The sequence below is a fragment of the Ambystoma mexicanum genome, chromosome 8, assembly GCF_040938575.1.
Source record: "Ambystoma mexicanum isolate Mex_15411 chromosome 8, UKY_AmexF1_1, whole genome shotgun sequence".
Classification (NCBI taxonomy): domain Eukaryota; kingdom Metazoa; phylum Chordata; class Amphibia; order Caudata; family Ambystomatidae; genus Ambystoma; species Ambystoma mexicanum.
This window is the reverse complement of record NC_090929.1, coordinates 112,831,603-112,853,447: the sequence shown is the minus strand read 5'-3', so window position 1 is coordinate 112,853,447 and position 21,845 is coordinate 112,831,603. Positions and strand designations below refer to the sequence as shown.

General features: G+C 45.7%; 1 protein-coding gene across 3 annotated transcripts in view; it reads right to left on the bottom strand.

Annotated features, from left to right (window-relative positions):
* The window catches only part of GOLGA1 (golgin A1), an 804,100-nt gene that overhangs the window by 379,278 nt on the left and 402,977 nt on the right, over positions 1–21,845 (bottom strand). For all 3 annotated transcript variants that reach the window (XM_069609438.1, XM_069609440.1, XM_069609439.1), the window contains 2 exons: positions 3,401–3,526; positions 2,799–2,894 (listed from right to left, as the gene is read on the bottom strand). In XM_069609438.1, the coding sequence (XP_069465539.1) occupies positions 2,799–2,894; positions 3,401–3,526 (222 nt within the window). The remainder of the gene's footprint in view (positions 1–2,798; positions 2,895–3,400; positions 3,527–21,845) is intronic.

Sequence of the window (21,845 nt, the reverse complement as noted above, 5' to 3'; positions counted from 1 at the left end):
CTGACTGTGGTCTTTGCATGGTTTGAGGGAAGGTCAGGCTGCAAAGACTGGAACGGATTACGGACTGGTATTTGGTTCAGTACTTTATCAAGGAAGCATAAAGTACTACGAGTCCTGTGCAGTGCAAAGAGCACGAAAGAATGACAAGAATCAAGCTCAGCCTTATTGCAAGATTTCACAAAGACAACAACCACAAAGCACCAACCTGCCTGTGCAAGATCCGTAACTGATTCTGGAATGGAGTACATGCCAAAATTCATACTAGAGGTTTGTGGATTGGGCCAGGGCACTAACAGTCAAAAGTCTGTAACCACCTGATGACTGGACAACACCAGGCTCTTTAGGAGCAGCCCCTGGTGGCAAGATAACAGGATCCTGACACTTGCACTGAGCAGTCGCTTTTGCTTTGCACCCCATTACCTTTAAGAACATCAGAATATTTGACTTAAACCACATTATGATTCAGTCTTCATTAATAAAAGAACCTAGTATGCCTCCCTTTTAAAATTACCTGGAAACATTTTGTTCCCTGCATAAAAGGGCTGCTAAGAACAATCATTTAACTGCTTAATGTGTTGCTTCTGTAAGGAACTCAGGGTGGCAACAGTAAGACAGACACAAGTGATCACAGTTCATGGGTGTTTATTAACCTGTATGTGCAGGTTGTAAAAACGCCTAATCTAAACCAAAATTGAAGATGGGAGCAAGGTACGACCATCAAATAATAATAAGGCAGTCCTAGTGGCGTCTTGTCAAATAAAAGAGCCTATACTAAAAAAGAAAATTATTGCCAATCCTTACAACTAAATACAAAAAGAATGTGGGATAAGATTCACAGAAAGAAAGAAGTGTTCACCAATGATAAGTCAGGATGTGGTAGCCGGGGTCTCCCTTCCTCATGTTTTGAGCATGGGACAAGGTGGGACTCCTGAGCACGGCACACTCTCGAGCTTTCCCAGCACAAAATGACAGTTCCATTTTCAGCTATCAGGATCTTCGGAGGTTAAGTCTCTTGCCTCGGAGGACCCGATGTATTCAAAATAACAAAAAGTTCCTTTCCAAATGTACGTTGGGTAATGACTATCCACCCGTGGGTCCCCCTCTTCCGGGCTCAGACCCCTCTCAAATATCAGCCTCTCTCCATCGGGTTCACTACGGCCTTTTCTCAAAGCCAATTCACCTGTGGTATTCACAAGCCTTGATAAACAGTTTACTGTGGACATCCCTCCATTGGGTTCACTCTTGGCAATTCTTGCCAATTACACAGTTCTTTCTCTTTTCTCTCTATGAGGGATTCACCTCCCTTAACTTTTCAATTACATGTAGGTCAAAGACTTTCGACTGTACGGGGGTATGCTAGACCCCTGTATGACCACTTTGACTTTCTCCTTCCAGCTCTTCTATGGCCTTCTGGTATCAGTTTTCAACTAATGTGGGATCAACCAGAGTCTCTCGAACGAGCACCCACGTGGTGTCGGACCACTCTACAGTTAGTTTTCCCTTAATGTTAACAGTTCTTGGAACTTTCCTTAATTTGCCCTTTGCGACTTTCATTCCACACAGTTCGTTTTCTTATCGGCTCTCCCCTCGACTCACCGGCTGTGATGAACCACTTGGCTTTTCTTGTCTCTGGAGTCAAGGCCGGTACCACGGTAGCAAGTGTCTCTCCCTGTTCTGATTATCAGTGTAGGCGTGCTCCGTGTACCGTTAACATCTGCTGCAACACTCATTGGCTATTGTCTGCTGTCTTACAATTCCTTTCAGGAAGGCTTCGTGGGTTTGGGTCTGAAAAGGCAAGGTCGCTTCTCTCCCTGTCACCCTTTCGGTTCTCACTGCCTTTCTCCTCCTCTTGAACTGCCGTGCTTGGATAGATGTTTCGTCGTACGGTCTGCCTTGCTCGTCATGTGCTCTTGTGTGCCACCTTTTATCGCTTTGGAGAAGAAAAGGGCTGACAAGGTGTGTGTGGTTCTGGTCAATTGCCTGACTCTGCATGACCCTTGTGTTGGGACATGTCCTGTAAATGGCTCAAGTGTTAGTCCGTTGTCTTTCGTGGTGTAAGAAAGTATTTGTGTCGGAAAGGGAGGGGGGTAGGGGGGTATCTGAGTATCCTACGTGGTAGGCTGGGGAAAAGGTGTTAGAAAAAGGGTATACCGCGTCTCACCCGTCGGTGTCCCGCTACCACTCACCGAAGACCTCTCATCCAGTTGATCCTCTCTCACTGTTTCACCCCCAGGGACTGGATCCAATAGCGATGGACATGTCCTGGCCACCTGGATGACAGATCCCTGGAGGCTAGTCAGGGAGACACCTTCAGGTTTCTCAGTCTTCCAATCTGTGCACAGAAATGAGCACCCCCAGTGCTCAAATGAAAGTGACAAACTTTATTTGGGATAGCAACATGAAGTAGCCATTATATATGTTTTGGACCATTAGGGAATTTAACGGCTCCACCTGGGAAGTTTACTGACTGCTCACAAACACATTTCTGCTCTTGATGAAAGAGGCAGGTGGATTGTAATGATCTCATTGGCCAGGGAGGTCTGGGACAGGTTTGATAATTCAGTGGGTCTGATATGCGTTGCTATTTCTACAACAGGTACAGAATCTTCCATTTAGGAAAGCCCAATCCAAGGCCCAGTTCTTTCCTTCTAGGGTGCCAGTCATGGTGTCAGGTGCCCATAGATCAGGTGTACATAAAGTTCACACACAAGGCAGAATATGCACCCAATTTCTCTTCTAGTGCACAGAACATAATTTCCTGTAAAGGCTGCCAGACATCAAAGAGACAGAAAGCTTACCCGTGTCTCCAGTACACTGATTTCCTCTGTATGATTAGTTCGGGCCTCTGACAGTTGTTGTCGGCTGTCATCCAACTTCTGTTCCAAGGCAGTTTTCTAGGCAGAACAAATCAGTTTAAGAGGAACATCAAAGTGCAAGCTTTAAAGTCACTGCTCAACCACCTGCCCTACTAGAGAATCAATTGGTTTAATGAAATCAAGGCGGCTAAATAGTTCTGCAATCAGAAATTCACTTTTCAATTGTGTTGGACTAACTTCCAGGGCTAGCTGGATATGAATGGTATCTGAGCAACTTTCAAATCGTGAAGGAAAGACGGTTCTTTCTTCTTTGCCAGCAGGTATCCATGCTGCCATGTATGCACATGTGATAAAGTCTTGCTGAACTTACTAATACTACACTTGAAAGGAAAGCAAAATAATAAGGAATCTGCTGATGGGCATCTCTTGCTATGATCCGATGTACATAAAAGCCAGCTGAACCAAATGCGTATCTGCTCTAGTCAATGTTTATAAATTATGCTAAATATTTCATACATTATTCTAATGCAACTCATCTGCTCCACCTAAAAGAATTAGCCACTCCACTGACACACTATTCTTACCTCCTTCAGTAGTTCCTGCATATGGTCATCCCCGGAGAAGTTTCCTTCAAGCCTCTTCTCCAGGGAAGATATCTTTTCATGCAAATGCTGGATTACTTTATCTTTTTCTTCTAGTTCCACCATCATCTGCAAGAATGAACAAGGAAAAGCTTACCCTCAGAATTCAGTATTTACCCATATGCAATTATACAAAATCGCTCAAATGCAAAAAAAGTAAAGCGCCAAGCATTATACTTTATACATATGCTCAGCCAAGGTGAGCAGGACTCAAGAAGTTGCCAATTTAAAGTCTTATGTACACCTCTTACCAAAGCTGGAATCATCAAATGCTATATCAAAGGGGTGGTCTGTTCACGTGCCTAACAAAACAAATGGTTGCTGCGGTCAAACACCTAATAGGGAGGTGGCCCCCTGAAACAACAATCAAAATGGTCACCAAGCTTTTAAACACTGGCTTTTCTTCTAGCAGAAAAGCCAGTGGTTAAAAGAGAATATACAAAAGCTGTGGTTTTGCTCGCAATGTACTGTTTGTCCCGGGGTCTATAGCTCACTGTACTAATGCATCCAATACAGGGATCTATGCTTCACCTCATGGCCACAGGTTTGAATCTCATCAAGTCCACTCAGCCCTACTTCCTGTAGAGGCTGATAAAATGAGTACTATTGATTTGGGTCACAATCTGATCACAGTGCCAAGATATCCCTGGGGGGTGAACGTGTGCACTATAAATAAACCTGTTACGTAATATTACATCAAGGAGGTTGCACAGGCTTCTTCCCATTAGGTCATTATGTATTTACTTTCCAGCTGTTTCAATCTACAACTTTATACCTGAAAATGAATTCACACAATCACCAAAAGAGTTCAGACTGCCGTTGGTGCCTTATAAGTAGCAACAGGCTCAATTATGTTAATAAGGATACAAATGAGTGTAGCACAAAATGGATGAAAAAACGAAAACCTAAAAAGTAATACGAAAAAGTTTTTTCCAGCTTCACTCAACGAGAAAAAAACTACAAAATTACTTAATTTCAAAAAAAGAAATTGAACACACTGTCCCAGACATGCATCTACATATGCCAGCCAGAACTGGTTTCTGGCAGACTAGGTCTGCCAAGTCCTGGGACACACATCCAGTGGTCATTTATTTTATATACACTAAGGCTTTAGAAACTGGTTTCTGGCAGACTAGGGCTTCCAAGTTGTGGGACACACATCCAGTGTACAAAGATGGCGGCCAACTATTCCATTCAGAAAGAGGGCAGGGCTAGTCATGAGAATCCCTTCAAATCTTTGAGGCAAACAAACACAACCTCCATTTTGCTGAATGGTGGAGGAGGTCAAAAAGGGCACATCCAAGTGAAATGGTTCCATCACCAGCCTAGCCACATGACTAACAGAGAAGGGGTCCTCTCTGGGAAACTATGTGGCACCTTTTGCATACAGCACATAGAAAACAGAGCCACACTCTCAGCCAGCTTTGGATTAAGTCTGTTTAGGAGAAAAACAAAGTTCAAAACCCAGAAAATACAAGGGACTAGGTCATCAGGTAACAAAATGGGCTTTATAACGGAGATCTGCAGAAACCCATGACCACAGACCCCACCCACCCCCACAGGTTAAATCTGAAGAATAACCCACCTGGCATGAGTACGTACTCGCCAGTTTCAAATGAAGGACCATGGAGAACTGTTGGGGAGTTTTACACAAGTTCCTGTCTCTGACAGAACATGGAAAAGCCCACCTTAGGTGACATGGCTGTACCCCGCCTGAACTACCCAAGGGTTTGGTAGCAATGGCTGAGTAGTAAGGCTTAGCCTAAGAGGGATAAGGGCCAAAGTGCGGCCCACAGTACTTGGAGCATAGAATCAGTTCAAGGAAACACAGACACACTAGCAGTCATAAAGAAAATAGTAATTTATTTAATTTACACTAAGGTTTTAGAATTAAGTCACGTTAGTACTATTCACACAATATCACAATAGAATAAAAGGTAACAAACTTTAAATCAAATGTAAAGCAACACAAATTGAGATAAACTACTGAAATATATAAGCACATTTTAGATCAACTCTGGCCATTTCAATTAACCCCTGCGTAACCAATCTTTAAAAGTCCTTTCCTATACTAGGTGAGTCCCACTGAGTCAAGGGGGACAATGGGAGTCCAGTGACCAAGGAGAAAAGAGGCAGGTAAGCAATAGGCAGAGTAGAGTCTATAAAGGTTTTCTTCAGGTTTGCAGGTATGTAACCGTTAGTTTGGCAATTTAGAGCCCAGTGGGTTCTTCATGTCAATTGGACTCAGGGTGCCCTGGAGGGGGGTGCAAGCAACAGCTTAACTGCAGCCTCCAAGAACACCAGAGCAACACAGCAAGACCAATGTAAGTAGCTAGGCTTGAGACAGTACTTTTTCAGTAAAGAACTTGATGCAGCAGGTTGGTCCCCAAGGTGAGGTGACAGTTGTCCCCGGTTCGTGTTTCTTGGCCTGGATGGCTGAAGAAGGAACTTTCGAGGCAACAGACGGATCCACTTGAGCAGTGGGACTCCCAAGAGTGGATCTTCGCGGCACTGGAGCATTGGAGCCCTTCAAAGGCTTCGGGTCAGCAACAGTAGCCATCCGGTAGACTTCTCTTCAGTTCTCAGTCCACGACTCGGCAGAGGCTCAGAAGGATGCCCACAATATTTCATCCAGATCTGCACTTCACAAGACGTTGCACAGCAAAATGGCACAGGTCCCAGGGTATTGGGAGTCTGCAGCCCGGGAAGGTCACAGCTCTTCATGGGATGGCGCAAAATGCAGGTGGTCTTGAGACTGGTTAGGCCCACCAGTTCGAGGGGGGTGTTCAAGAGATCTTTGCTTTCGCTCGGAATTCAGTGTCAAGTCTTCAGCGATCACTCAACGGCTCTGGCGGTCGCTTGGAAGGTACTGGGATATCCTTTTATAAATTCCTCTTCGGTTCTTTAGTCCAGTGGTCAACTCTGAAATTCAGCCGCAGGACCCACGCCCTTTCGGCAAGAAAACTAGCTGAGCCCACGGTTAGGTAGAATTTCATTTTTGTGCAATACTCTCCCCATTTGTGAGTCCCCAGAGATTTCTGCTGTACTCTCGGATTTCTAACCAGTTATCCTGAGTGAGTGAGACCCTTTTACCACACTCACTCAGTCTCTTACTTTATCTCTGGGAACTTTTTTCAACCCTCTTGGTTGAACCTTTTTGGAGTAATGCTTTCCTCCACCTTTTAAGGCATCTGCAATTTATCATTGCAGCACACAGCACTTTATGTGCAGTGTTGCTTGGAGCTCTTTGCGATGCCCTTTTTTATTTTCCATGTGATAACTACTGTTTCCAAGGATAGCAGGATACTTTTTATCCTACCATACCATTATTTTGTGGAATCAACACACCCCACACCTATGTGGAGTGCTGAGGGGACACAATGTATACTTTTTCCACTTCTGCTGTAACTTCTAGTTACAATAACAAGTTCATCTGAGTGGCTTGTGGCAGTGGATGTTTTGTACCGATTTTTGTGAAACTTACATGCAATGCAGGCTGCTGTTGCAGCTGCGGTAAGGGAAACATGGGTCACCATTGTACTAAAAGGGTGCATGTCTTCTTATTTCCAACTATTAGCCAACTATTGATGACTTGTCCTTTCTTGATCCGCCTTCTACTTAGCTTAGTTGGGAAGGTCCTGATAGTCTTTTGTCTTTGGCAGCAGGGGTCAAGTCCTAAAAAATGAAAGTGGGGGGACTCATCAACAAACACAAGGGGATGTGAAGTCGCCATGAATTAGCATATCAAGATAAAATATGCACATTTAATTAAATTGGCTTTGCATAACCACCCACATTGTACTGGACAAATGGCATTTGCCTTTCATAAAATCAACACACACAAAACCAAGAGGATATTTTCTTCCAATAGTGTTTTTGAAAACGTTAAAAGGTGTGCATGTTTTAAAGTCCAAGAACCAATATAAATGTTTTCCCTGGATCATGCAGTACCGAAATGAGACATGAGTCACCTTTAGTTGTTTGTTATTTTTCATCCAGTTATATGGTGCAGTAGTGAAGTGCCGGCCTGCAAACCGGACAACTGTGGTTTGATCCCAGAGGTCAGCTTTATTTCATAAACTCAAAGAGGACACTCAATGTTTCTCATTTTATTTGGGGGGGGACTGAGTCCCCCCCTCTGAAAATAGTGGGTGGGCTCCGTCCACCCTTGACTTGAGCCCTGTTTTTTGTCCTGCGGTATGGCTACCTGGATCCAGTTCGAATTGGAAGGCCACCCCCCAGGATTTGCATCTAAGGCTTGAATGGTGATTGGATGTTCCAGCTTTTTTTCCTGCATAAAGGCGAGGGTCCTGCAGCAGCAAGAGAGTCGACCCATGAAACGAAGAATCCAAGGAAGAAGAAAGACGTCTGCAGCCATCGCCAAGGACTGACCGCTAAAGCTCCAGCCTCCTCTTCTGAACGACAGGGAAGATCCAGAGCGGATGACTTCCTCCCCTGGACTGGTGAGACTAACCAGTCTTGAGACAACATGTGTTTTGAGCCACCACTCAAAGAGCTCTGACCGTCCTGGGCTGCAATTTCCCAATACCCTGAGACCTGGACCAATCTGCTGTGCACCGTCTCATGAAGCGCAGTTTCAGCTAAACATTTGGGGGCATCCTGCTGGACCTCCAGACCGAGAAACAGAGAAGTCTGCTGTGTTAGAACCATTGCTGAACCAAAGCCTGCGTCGAGTCCCAATGAGCCAGTATTGTGATGATCATCTGCTGGGCGGCCAACCAAAGAAGCGGACTGTCTGCTCCTGCCAAAAGCTCCTTCTCCCTCCTAGACTAAGCCTGTCTGCTCAGCAAATGGTACCAAACCTTTTGGGTAGTTCAGGCCAAATCTAAGCATTGGAACCCTGTAACACTTATTTTTCTCAAATCCTACCACATGTGGATTTTAGTTAAACTCCCTACTTTTATTTAATTATTTATAGTTATTTATGTATATAGCGTTTATACACAGGTGAAGTGCTTCAAAGCACTTTAAGCAGGGAAGGGAACAAGGGAATACAATAATCATTGTTAGGCCTTGGAGATTCCAAATGATCAGAGAACAAAAACAAGAACACTAGGCCTGACGACATTTCTCCTAGTGTAAGTGCATGAAGTGTTATAGCAGCAACCAAGCGGGGGTCGGGGTGAGGGGGGTGGAGTTCATGGGGGGAGACGAGAAACGGTGGGGTTGAGTGTTAGGGGAGGGAGGACAGGACAATTAACTGGTCCTAGAACATTTAGGTAATGCATACGTACATGCAGATTTCAGTGCCGGAGAGATGCAGCCGTAGAGCTTGAGGCCAAGGATAAGTCTTGCGGTGCTGTACTGGATGAGTTGAAGAGGGCAGAGAGTAGAAGTAGGAAGATTGCTAAAGAGGCTGTTGCAATAGTCCAGCCTAGAGAGAACCAGGGCTTCGAGATCATGAGCTTTTGGGGGAAAGTGAGAAAAGGTAGAATACCGCTGAGGCGGTGCAGTTGGTAATTGGATTTTTGGGAGAGGTCTGAAATGTGGGAAGAGAAGGAAAGAGTGGAGTCGAAGATGACCAAGAGTTTTTGCCTCATTGGTAGGCAAGGGCGCAGGGTTAATGGAGGCTGGCCAGTGAGAGAGTGGGAAAGCAGGAGCAGGGGGCCCCAAGGAGTATGATCTGTCTTACTGGCATTCAGGCAGAGATCGTTAGCAGTACACCAAGACTGAATTGCGGATAGACAATCCGGGATAAACGAGGAGGAGGCGGCGGCAGAGGGTAGCCTGAAAGAGCTGCGTGTCACCCACATAACACTGAAAGTTAGAGGTAACGGTAGAGATCCTGTGGGCCAAGGGGGCCATGTAGATTTTGAAAAACCAGGGGGAAAGGTTAGAACCCTGGAGGACACCACAAGTAGAGAGAGTGGTAGAGGTGAGAAATGGCCCGAGTTCCACTTGGGAGGGCCAGTCAGAGAAAAAGGAGGCGAGTCACGACAGAGCCTGATCTGTGATGCCCAGGGTATCATGGAGACGGTTGATCAGGATGTTGTGTTTTACCGTATCGAAAGCAGAAGAAAGACAAAGAAGAATGAGGACAGAGGGAGAGTTAGTGTCAAGATTTGAGAGCAGGTCTTCACGGGTGGTCAGAAGAGCAGTTTCCATGACTCTGGATGCCCTAAAGCCAGACTGATGGTCATGGAGACAACCAACAGATTCAGTATGGAGGGTAAACTGAGCGATAGCAAGCTTCTACAGGAGTTGTCCCAGGAAAGGGGTGATGGAGCTCAGGCGATAGTTTGCCGGAAATGAACAGGTCAGCGCAGGGTTTTTTGAGCAGAGGGTGCACAAGGGTTCCCCTCTCACTCGCTTGAGAGGAGAGGGGAAAACACCAGTGGCGAAAAAGGTTGCAGAGGTCGGCCAAGGCTGGAGCGAGAGTGCCAATATTGTCCTTGATGTTTTTTGAGGGGCAAGGGTCAACCTGTTTGGAACAGGTTTTCATAGATGGGACTTGTCTAGCGACCTCATCAGGTGTGACTGGGGCGAGGGAGGAGAGAAGGGGAGTGGGGGGTGAGGGTGACTGAAGGGGGTCCAATAGATGTTGGTACAGAATGGGGAGCAGAAGAGAGTGAGGACAGAATGTCCTGTGTTTTCGTGGTGAAATGTGCAGCCAGGGCTGAGCAAAGGGCCTGGATGGGTGCAGTAAAGGATACGGCTGCAGTAGGGTTGGCCAGCTCCCTGCAGACTTAAATAAATGCAGCTCTCTTTGTTGCCGCAGAGATGCAGGTTTGAATATAGACTTTTCTTGGAGCGGATGCAGTCTATATTGCCTTTGAAGAAGGCGGCAGGCTAGTTGATCAGACGGTGTACCTGAAGATCCCCATTTCCGTTCCGCTGCTCTGCACTTGCGTTGAAGTGCAGCCAGATCTGAGTCGTACCAAGAGTTGCAATTTTTGACAGGCTTCAGTCGGACCCTCATGACAGGGGCAAGAATGTCAAGCGTGTTGGAGATGGAACGGTGAACATTAGAGAGGGCTATATCAGGGTGGGAGTCAGCCGCAGGAGGAGAAGGAGGAGGAGAGTAGGTGGAGGCAAAGGCAGCCACTGCCACTCTTTTCATTGGTCGGATGACCTTGAAGGCAGGCGGTGGTGTAGGGTGTACCATTGCAAAAAGAGAAGAGCGCTTCAAGTGAGAAGAGAATGGTCAGTGCATGAGAGTGGGGTAGTTCGAGGAATAGAGAGTGGGATGTCTGTGGAGATCAGAGCATCCAAGGTGTGGCCAGCAGTGTGCGTTGGACCAGAGGGTAGAATGGGAAGAGCAAGGGAGTCACACAGGTTGCGGAAAGGTCCTGAGGAGTCAGGAGAGTCAAGATGGATGTTAAGATTCCCCAGCGGGAGGAGTTGGGAAGAGGAGGAGAGAAGAGGCCAGGTCAGCCCATTCCGAGAGGGAGAGGGTGGACTGGCCCGGCGGCCTATAAAAGGTGGCCAGAATAAGACAGGGGAGAGAGCGAGAGCCTGCTGCAGACCTGGCTTTCAGAGGAGGAGTAGACCTGAGTGGGGATAATGGAAACAGGGATCCACTCAGGAAAGATCAGGGCTACTCCACCTCCTGGACTGTTGGGCCTGGGCGCGGAGAGGTTCTTGTAACCTTCAGGGAGAAGTGTGTCAAAACTCGTGACAGAGCTGCACTTAAAACATGTCTCAGTAAGAGCAGGTTTGTAAAAAGGTGGCGTCAAATTTTGAACAAATGTTCATTAGAACAAATACTGCTCACCATAGAGGAGCTAGCTCATAACCTTAAATCACTGAGCGACGATGTTGGAATTCTCAAGTCATCACTGAGCAAATGTTACTCTGAGGAACAACTCAAAGAGGTATTGGACAATACTAATCAGAAACTACAAAAATATAAACAGGAATTAGAGACAAAAAAGATATGCAAGTTTAGAAGAGACACACTCGACTATAAGTTGGACATAGTATATACATGGCAGGAGTACTACGGTCACCGTCCAAACAAGCTATATCAGGGACAGACATCAAAACCACCAACTCCACAAGCCAAAACTACAACTTCGGATGCCTCCAGTACAGAACTGGACACGATAGTGCCACCAGAAGCTCAGCAAACGACCGGTTCTCGGGAGGACGAGACAGTATCAGTAGAAGAACCACCTTTTTCAGAAAAGGTCTGGACAAAAGAAGAAACATACAGAGAAAGAAGACCCAGAAAAAGACCTAGTGAATAATATTTCGTCACACACTTTGAACCGTCTGGAATTGAAGGTGCTTCGGAAGGGATTATCCTTTATCCCTAGAAGCAACAGTGCACTACTGAAGTGAAAAATTGACTTTTTCAAACTTCTAAGGAAAATTAAATTAAAGGTATTCTTTGATGAGATGGATGAAGATCAAAAACAAGATGAATCTGGTGAATTCCTTGAAATTAACCCCAAAAGTCCCTTTAATCCACAAATTCAGAATCATGTTCTATCTACATTAGAAAAAACAATACTGCAAGATTTTAAGAAAATTCAATTTAAAAGCAGCAGATACGATAACTTCTCCACAAGTGAGAAACGAACCCTAAAAAATCTATTGGACAACAAAACAATTTTTAAAATGGCTGATAAGGGGGGCGCACTTGCCTTAATGGACAAGAGCGACTACTTGGAAGAAATCGAGAGACAACTGGCGGATACAGAAACATATAGGGAAATATATTTTAACCCTACCAACCAAATCATGACATTAATTGAACAAACACTTCATGAAGCAGAACAGATGGAGAATATCTCAGAGAAAACCCATACATTTTAAAACAATAAATATCCAATCACGCCTGTTCTCTATATACTACCGAAGATTCACATGAGACTACTGAAACCTCCGGGACGCCCTATCATTGTTGCAGCAACAAACAGTATTTTGGAACCTCTGGCTCAATACTTGGACCGTATTCTACAACCATTGATTCAGGGAACAGAGACCTACCTGAAGGACACAACTGATTTTTTAAAGAAATTACAAAATGTCCAATTCATAGAGGGTTGTGACGTCCTCTTTACCATGGACGTCACGTCTCTTTATACAAACATAACTCATGACACAGACCTTGAGGCGGTGGAGTGGATGCTGTTAAGAACTCGTGATTGCAAAGCGGATCAAGTGTTTGTCCTAACTTTGTTGAAATTAGTATTAATGAACAACTTTTTCAAATTTGGAGAGCGTTACTTTTTGCATTTATCAGGAACCAGCATGGGTGCTGCAATGGCCCCATGCTATGCTAACATCTTCATGTTCTTTCTAGAACATGAGCACGTACTTGCGTCTCCCGGATGGTCACGCCATTTGTAGGAGCAACCAGTATGGAGCTATTACAATGAACAAGCTTCCAGGGCAGTAGTTGTGACTATGGTTATTCACATCAAACTGAAGTTATACGTTAGTACATTTCATTACAATTGTACATTTTTCTTTATTTAACATGATATGAGGATCACTCGCGTGCGGGCACACAAACGATAGAACTGTCCCATAAATGGTACAAACAAGAACGCTGCACTTCACCTTTCCGAAGGGACAGCTGTTAGCGAGACGAATAGGAGGCTAGACCCATGCGTGAGGTACACACGCTTTAAGTCACAGTATGCATACATGCACTGGGGAACAGCGGCCCGAACACATGGCCCGCGCTGTTTGCCTTGCACATGCGCAGTGAGCAGTCAATGTACTATAACAAGGACTGCCGAGCGAGAGTTCACTACTCTCATGCCGGATGCCTGGAGTTTTGCCCCACTTGATTTACTTCTTATGAAGAGGTAAGAAAAGTATACTTATCTCGCTGCACGGGCCGTATTCACAACCTGTGAATTGAATTCTTAGAAAGCAGCTACTGCTGCAGGGGTAAGCTAACTAATGCATCACATTCTTAGAACTTTGCGGGTTACGTATGGGTTGATTTCACCTCCGATAGGTATCTATTCGAAATCACTACTCAGGACTAATACACAAGACTTGGTTAATTCTTTGAGCTACTGCACATATGCTATCCATCCATTCTGGATGGCTAGCTGTAAGATCCTGGAAGACTCAGTTCTCCCATAAATTAAACTATTGAATTTTGGATACAAACTATAAAGGGGCGTATTTAGGGACCTAGAACTTTGCTGCACAGTAATTAATTGATACCTTTTCCTGCCTTTACCTTAGAAATGTGTCTCTGGACCAGCTTGAGGTGGAAACTGCCGCACATAGGGGTGCACGTGCATAGCCACGTCTTGTTACAAGGGTGTGCCTTAAAATTGGAAGTAGAGATCCCATCAATTTACACACACGGTGGGTCAAGTGCTATCTAAATTCTAATATTTGAAGTTGAGTTTTGAAAACAGCATTAATAGCTAGACTGTTTCTGTACTTTACCTTGGGGATTGAAAGTGCAGAGATATTGACATTTGGGAACCAATAGTATCATTCGCCCTGAAGATGGACCTCCATATGGTCCGAAACGCGTTGGCAACACAATAAGAAAAAACTGGTGCTATTTGGGATTGATGATTTTCAATCAGGAAAAACTTTGTTTTTGTGATTTTAGAAGTTACAACAACCAAAATTGGACATTGTATATATATGCTAAGTGAGGAAAGAAAAACTTAGTTGGTTAATGTTCTTTTTTGAATAAGAAGTATTCTTTCCAATTTTCAATTGTATTTTTGTTAAGAAAATTGATGGCACTAATGTACTTTTCGTTTGTTTGAAAATATCACCTTAATTTGGTGCTTCAATTGATTAAAAAACGACCCTTAGAGGGACCTATGATTTCTTGAATAAACTACTTTTTTGAAAACAGTGAGTAAAAATGTGTCTAATAGTGAACAACATTCAGTAAAACTTACTACCAAGTCTGGGATTAGATATCTTCTTTCACAGATTTAAGTATATCCCACTCCTCCAAAAGAGACCAAATAATATTCCAATACACAGATTAAGCACTGCAGGTTGGAGGGTTCACATTAGACTCCGCCAACAGGCTATATTTATACATTTGGGAATCATTTCCCTTTGGAGTGCACTAGGGGCTGGCGCGTAGCAATACACGCCCTCTCTTCCAGTTCTCTTACCAGTCCCGAGTGGCCCCGTGACATTCGCCCCGGTGCACCTGAAGACTAATTGTAAATTGGCACTGACAAATTAAACTTAGCCAATTTAAGTATTCTAATACTCCAAATTTAATGTGCTAGTGCCTCCCTTCCTATTCTCCTTGTACTTCAGTAAGACAAGAACATCACGGTCCAGGAGTTCAAAGTGGTGGCAGATGTCAGAGGAGTGCTTGACAGCAGAGCGAGAATTCGAGAATTTAGTGTGGCAAAATGGAGCAGGCTGTCACTTTATGGACTTTCAGAGGGTTGGGGGACAGAGGTCCCCCACGTAAGCAGCAAGAGTGCCTGAGAGATAGAGGTAGGGAGAGGCAGAGGAGACAAGGATGACATGGGTGGCAGGAAGGAGGGTGCAGGCAAGGGAGCCAGGATAGCGGAAGATGGCAAGGGAGCCAGCAATCACCATTCAAGCCTTTCATGCAAATCTGGGGGTGGACAGCCAGCAAGCCAGTTTAAACTTGTTTCAGGCAGGCACACTGCAGGACAAAGGCCAGGGGCATTTCGGTTACCTCCCCTACTCCTGTCATTTCAGGCACTCAAAGAGCCTTGGCCGAATTTCCAAGGGAAGCCCACCAAAGACAAAAGACCCATCAAGGCCTCCCCCACCCAGGAAGGTAGAAGAAGGCCCAAGTAAGAACAAGTCATAAAGAACAGGGCTTAGAAAAGTACAGCCACCATTTTAGGCAAATGGTGACCCCTGTGTCCCTACTGCAGCTGCAAAGACAGCCGGCGGTAGAATTCCACAAAAAGTCATGCAAAAAGGTACACTGCCACCAGATGAACTTGTAAAAGTAACTAAACGTTACTAGAACAGCGAGAAAAGGGAGACAAAAGGTCCTCATTATGCGTTTCCCGGGCCAGAAAAAGTAACAGTAACAACGGTTACCAGCACCGTTTCCAGACCGGGTCACTCCAAGTCTGAGGGTAGGGGCTGTGAACTTCTGGCAGGCACAACATGCCGGTAGTTCTGGCCCCTGCACGCATAAAAATCACTGAAGCACCATTACCAATGGTGCTTCAGTGTTCCCATTCCCGTGTAGTCCTTCATGACACCACAGGAATGGGAACTTACCATTACTCCGCTGCAGAAACGGTAAGCTGTGATTGCCGGTATGTTGCCGGTAGCGCCAGCGGCCTAACGGCAACCTTGTAATAATGTTTCCCCTCAACACTCCACGTAAGGTGGGGTGTGCTGATCTCACAAAGTAAAATACATGAGACAAAAGGGAGTCTCCCTGCCCTGGTAAGACATGCATTATTAACCGTAAAAGCATTTCTGATGAGTGTATCTGCTTAGATTCACATGCTGTGCATATAGTGTGACATCCAGTGGTCACCGCAGAGTATTGCATCTCGTCTTTCGAGGATCAAAAGGGGACGTCCACATGGGCATGTCTGTAACACTAACCCCAACGTGACCTGTAGTGTACCCAAAATCCCTCGCACGTCGAGGTCCCTCCGATTGTATTTTTTCTGCCATCAAGGAGCCTATGACTAACGTGAGTGAGTACAGAAAAGAGAGAAAGTAGCAAGACGTCTATGTTCCTTCCATCCGAGCAGAGAAGAAGGGTGGGCGAATGTGAATCTAAGCAGATACAATCATCAGAAATGCTTTTACAGTAAGTAATGCATGTCTTCTGATGCTTGTTAATCTGCTTTGAATCACATGCTGTACATAGACTAGCGAGCAGTACCCAGAGTTGGAGGTGGGGTGTGAGAAGGAACAGTAGAGAAAAGATGTGTTAGTACTGCTTGTCCCACCTGAGAATCAGTCGTAGAATGAGTGTCTAGGCAAAAGTGTTTTGTTAAAGTATGTACAGAACACCAGGTTGCTGCTTTGCAAATGGACTCTAGGGGAACATTTGCAATGAATGCTATGGAAGCCCCAGTGCCTCAAGTAGAATGTGCTCTACGTTTGAAGGGCAATTTTCTCTAAGCAAGAGTGTAACAGAGTGTGATGCATTTGACAATCCATTTAGAGATAGTAGATTTGGAGATAGCGTCTCCCTCTCTACATGCTGCCACTGAAACTGATTTGTCTTTCTTAGTGGTCGAGTTCTTTCCATGCAAAACATGACTGCCTTGCGTACTTCCAGTGTGTGCAGGCTTCTTTCTCCCATGTTTGAAGGGTTCTGAAAGAACGTTGGTAGTTCTATGGATTGGTTCACATGGAACTTTGAAATGAACTTAGGCGCAAACCTAGGGTGAGTGCACAGAACTACCTTATCTTTATGAACTGTTACAAAGGGGTCTAGGACTGAGAGCGCTTGTAGTTCACCGACTATTCTAATGGAAGTAATGGCTATTAAAAAGGCAGTTTTGTAAGTGAGATCTTTAAGACTTGATTTATGCATGGGCTCGAAAGGAGACCCCATAAGTCTTGTTAACACCACGTTTAGGTCCCATCCGGGAGCTGGGTTAGAAATGGGAGGGTGAATTCTCTTTACTTCCTCCATGAAAGCCTTCATAACTGGTATCTTCCACCACAACACCTTTTGTTGCGATGTAGTGTAGGCTAAAAGAGCAGCCAAGTGAACTTTTAGAGAGTTAAAGACTAGGCTGGAGTCAAGTAAATGAGTCGGGTACAAAACGATATGAGTGGGAGAGCAGTCAATGGGATTTATGCTCTTAAAGTTGCACCAGATAAAGCGTTTCGACTTGCTAGAATAGCAATATCGTTTGTTAGGTTTTTTTGCCTCCCTAAGTATGTCCATACACCTTTGAGGGAGTTGTAGGTGCCCGAACTCTATGACCTCAGGAGCCAGGCCGCTAAGTTCAATGTTTGTGGGCATGGGTGAAGTGTTTCCCCTTTGTCTTGCAACAACATGTTGTACGGGCAATGCAGTTTCATTGGAGGAGATAGGGACATCTCCATCAGATGAGCGAACCAGGGTTGGCGGGCCCACATGGGGGCCACCAATATCACTGTGACTGGTCCCTGGTACCTCTTGAGCACTATCTTGTTGAGTAGGGCAGTCGGAGGGGGAAAGAGTAAACACATTTCCCTGACCATGTGATCCAGAGTCCGTTCCCCTTAGAACGGTTTTGGGGGTACCTGGAGGCGTAATCTTGGCATTGGGCGTTCTCCAAAGTTGTGAACAAGTCGATCTCTGGGAAGCCCCATTCTGTGAAAACATTGGAGACAATGTCTTTGTGTAATCACCATTCGTACTCCATGGGTAGTGGGAAATCTCTGCTGATTACGTCTGCCAGAAGATTGAGTACCCCTGGAATATGTTGTGACAGCAGGAATATGTGCTCGAGAGCCCACTTCTAAATGTTCTGGGACAGTTTGGACAGCCCTAGAGATTGAGTGCCTCCCCACTTGTTCAGATAATACATGGCCGTGGTGCGGTCTGTGAGGATCTGGACTGTCTTTCCTTACAAATTGTGTCTGAAAAGTCTTTAGCGCTTTCAAAACTGCTAACAGCTCCAACAGGTTTATGTGGTTGGATGCTACGTCCGACAACCAAACTCTGTGCGCTTTGTTGAAGCAGGTGGGCTACCCACCCTGTGAGAGATATGTTTGTAGTCAGAGTGGCTCCTACTGCGGGGGTGGTGAAGGATTTCCCTTTTAGGAGGTTTTCCCTCCACCACCACCGCAGCGAGAGAACGAGGGCTGGCGTGACAACCACTAAATAGTCCCATTATCCGCTGGCCTGACAGCCCTGGCTGTTGAGCCACTCTTGCATTGGACGCATGCGCAAGCGCGCATGAGGAACCAAACAAATGCATGGCGCCATCATTTCTAACAGTCGCATAGCTTTGCGTACCATCACCTCTCGACTGGCTACATAATGAGGGATTTGAAACAGCATGTTTTGAACCCTGTCGTTGGAGGGGAAAACGAGGCTGTACATTGTTCGAATTAGTTCCCCTAGGAATTGTTTGACCTGACTGGGGTCTAAGATGGATTTCTTCTTGTTGATGGAGAATCCCAGGCTGAATAAAAGGTCTATAGTGTCTTGGGTATTTGACAGACATGTTTTGTAAAAGTCCCCTGTTATGAGCCAGTCGTCGAGGTAAGGATAAACTGGGATGGATTGCCTGCGCAGGTGTGCTGCTGCCACTGATAGTACCTTTGTAAATACCCTTGGTGCGGAGGCTATGCCGAAGGGTAGTACCTTGAATTGATAATGTTTGTTTTGTATCATGAATCAGAGGTATTTTCTGTGCACCGGCAACATTGAAATATGAAAGTATGCATTCTTCATGTCCAGTGTTGCCATGTAATCTCCCTGCGAGAGCAGGGGAATTACTTCCTGCAGAGTGACCATGCATAACTTTTGTGGCTTTACAAATTTGTTCGCTGGGCACAGATCTAATACAGGGCGCATGGTGAGATCCTTTTCGGGTACAAGGAAGTACACTGAATAAATACCTTTGTTTACCTGTGAAAGAGGTACAACCTCTATGGCTCCCTTTTCTTGTAGTGTTTCGACTTCCTGAAGAAGGATAGGCAGATGGTCTGGCGTCAGTCATCTTGCCCGTGGAGGTCTGAACTTTGGGGACCGGCAGAACTCTATACTGTACTTGTGGGCCACGGTCTTCAGTACCCACTGGTCTGGAGTTATCCCCTCCTATGCCTGAAGGAACAATGTTAGCCGGCCCCCGACCAGGGAGGCATGGAAGGGGACACAGATCTTTGAGTCATTTTGAACCCGAGGCCGGAGAGCCTCTGGGGGTAGAGTTCTGGCCCCTTCCTTTCCCACGACGCTGCCCTCTTTGGGGATACAGGGTGGTGTATCCGCTGGTTCCTTGGGGAGAGGGCCAATAATTTGCTTAGGTATACTGGTTTTGAGGGAAGCGTTGGCCACGAAAAAGGTGCCTGGACCGAGTTCCTCGCCTTGTGAATGGCTTTTGTGTGATTTGATCTAGCGTTTTAAGGGTGTCGTGCTCCTTTGCAGTCTCGAGAGCCTCGTCGACTGCTCTCCAAAATAGGTTGGATTCTTCCAACGGTTGAGTTTCTGGCTTGAACCCAGAGTTTCTTAGGTGTAATAGTGAGGGAGCCAGTCGCTTTTTAATTGAGTTTAGTAGAAGAATAGCCTGGCTGGCCGGCGGTTTCCCTTTAAAAATATCCTCTACAAAGTCAGCTTCAGGAACAGCTTCATCGGTGGCGATCTTGCAATGTTTTGCTGCTTTGCTCAACATGGCGTTGAACGTCATTTGATCGTCCACTGGAGAGGGCTGTCTAGTGGGAGTGGTCTGGGGGAATCTAAACACAGGGCATCAGGGTCTGGTGAAGGATTAGGAGACTGCCAAGGCTCAGAGTCACCCATATCAGGGTTTTCCCCCACCTCTGTATTGAGTCATGCATATCCTCAGGGTCAATGAAGGATCATCATCCGGAGTGTATGGGTCTGCAGGGACCTCCTCCTCAGTGAGGTCGTAAGTGTAAACATCCTCCTCCTGAGAGGGATCAAAGAGTCTTTGAATTTTAGCCACAGGGGGCAAAAAGCCCTCTTCCCGTGGTCATTTGGGGGTGGATTTCTCTGAGAGGGTTACAAACCTGTCAAGCCTCTCCATACCACCCTCAAATTTTTCCCTAGTCCAAACAGAAGACCCAGAGGGGTCTAGAGGTGGAAAGGGATCTTGTATACAATTCGCTGACGCTACATTGAGATTTTTCTTTCACTGCTGAAGAAATAAACCACCTTCGCTGCGTGTACCTGTGCTTCTCCTTAGGCTTGGCGGAGGGTTCCGTTATATCCTTTAGCCTATCTTTGGATCTCGACGAATCCTTGGGCTTTCCCGTGGGCGTCGGCTGTTGGGGAGAATTCTCAAAAATGTGCCAATTCCCTTCACCTTAGAGACCCCCAACAACTTTGCTGGATTTTGAGGACTTGATTATTTTACCTGGAAAAAGTGTGAGCCTTTATTTCCCACTCGTTCATGTATTTTGATATGTGTTTTACTCTTGTGTTCTTTGATTATGGAGTTTTAAGATAACTCCATGGGCATCTTTTCATGTGTGTTACACAGCACCCTCAGTGCAGTGACAAAGGGATGTCTTTTTAGACTTCCCAAAGTTTTAATACCTTCTCTGGGATAAACTACTGTTTCCCAGAGAATGTAAGGTTAAATTGACTTTACTAGTCTTTTTAAATTCCTAGACCAAGCACACCCTATCTTCCTATAAAGTGCTAGAGGGGTTATCTAGTATCTCCTGTGTCTAGAAACTCATGCAGCAGTCAAATGCTACCCTTTTCGATCGAAATGGCTGGTGGCAGTGGATTTACAATGACCTACCATGATTTTTCACGACCACGAACACCGGTGGCTAAAAATCGCGGGAGCCATGTTTTTCAAGAGGGCGCCTTAAGCCCCTTTGTTTAAACAGGTTGCGGTCTTCTCGCCATTTCTTTTTGGAAAGGTCCTTCTAGTGTTTGTCTCTGCGCGCCAAACCAGGTATGGTACCTTTGTATGCCTTTGGCGGGCTTCAGGAATGAAGACCACCTCCTGCGTCTGAGAGTCTAGGGTGGGCAGGAAGTGAAAATGCACTCTGGCGTGATTGGCTGGATGACTGTCCAGCAAGGACAGCCACCCTGCTCGGTGAGTGGCAGGTAGGCTGGAATGAATGGGAGAACACTCTTTAAAAGGCGAGTCTCCTGGACTGGAAAACAGAGTCGACCGCTGGAAGGAAAGAATCGAAGATGAGCCAGAAGAGGACGGCTGCTGGAACTCCTGGACCATTGGTTTGCCCGGTAAAGCCCTGTTGCAGGTCCGAATTGCCAAGTTCACCTCGACAGAGAAGCCCCTTCAAGGACGACTTCTTCCTTTGAGTTGGTGGGACCAATCAACTCGTAAGCCACCTGGATACCATTCTCGTGGCTGGTTAGTATTAACCAGGGGGGAAGGACACCAGCTTGTGTGCTTGATGAACAGCTACTCGAACTGAAGTGACTCCATTTTGTCAGCGTTTTCTGACGATCCCGTGCAGTGCAGGAGTCCCGACGTCCTGCATCTTGTCCCTATGACTGAGGCTCAGGAACAGTGAGATCTGCAGGAACTGCCAGGAACCAATGTCTTCAGCTGCATCTTTTGCTTCATATTAAGGTAATGGGCCAACCCGATTGAGAGAACGCCTCTCTCACGGTGAAAGTTCATGGAACTTTTCCAACTTGCAGGCCTAATCAGCTTGTGACCCAACATATGATTCTTTTTCATACAAACTACTAAGAACTTTGGCAAAGACTTTACCGTTTACTTCAAGAACTGCTCTTTCCTATACAAGACACTAGTCCATTGACTTTGGCCTCGGCCTACTGAAC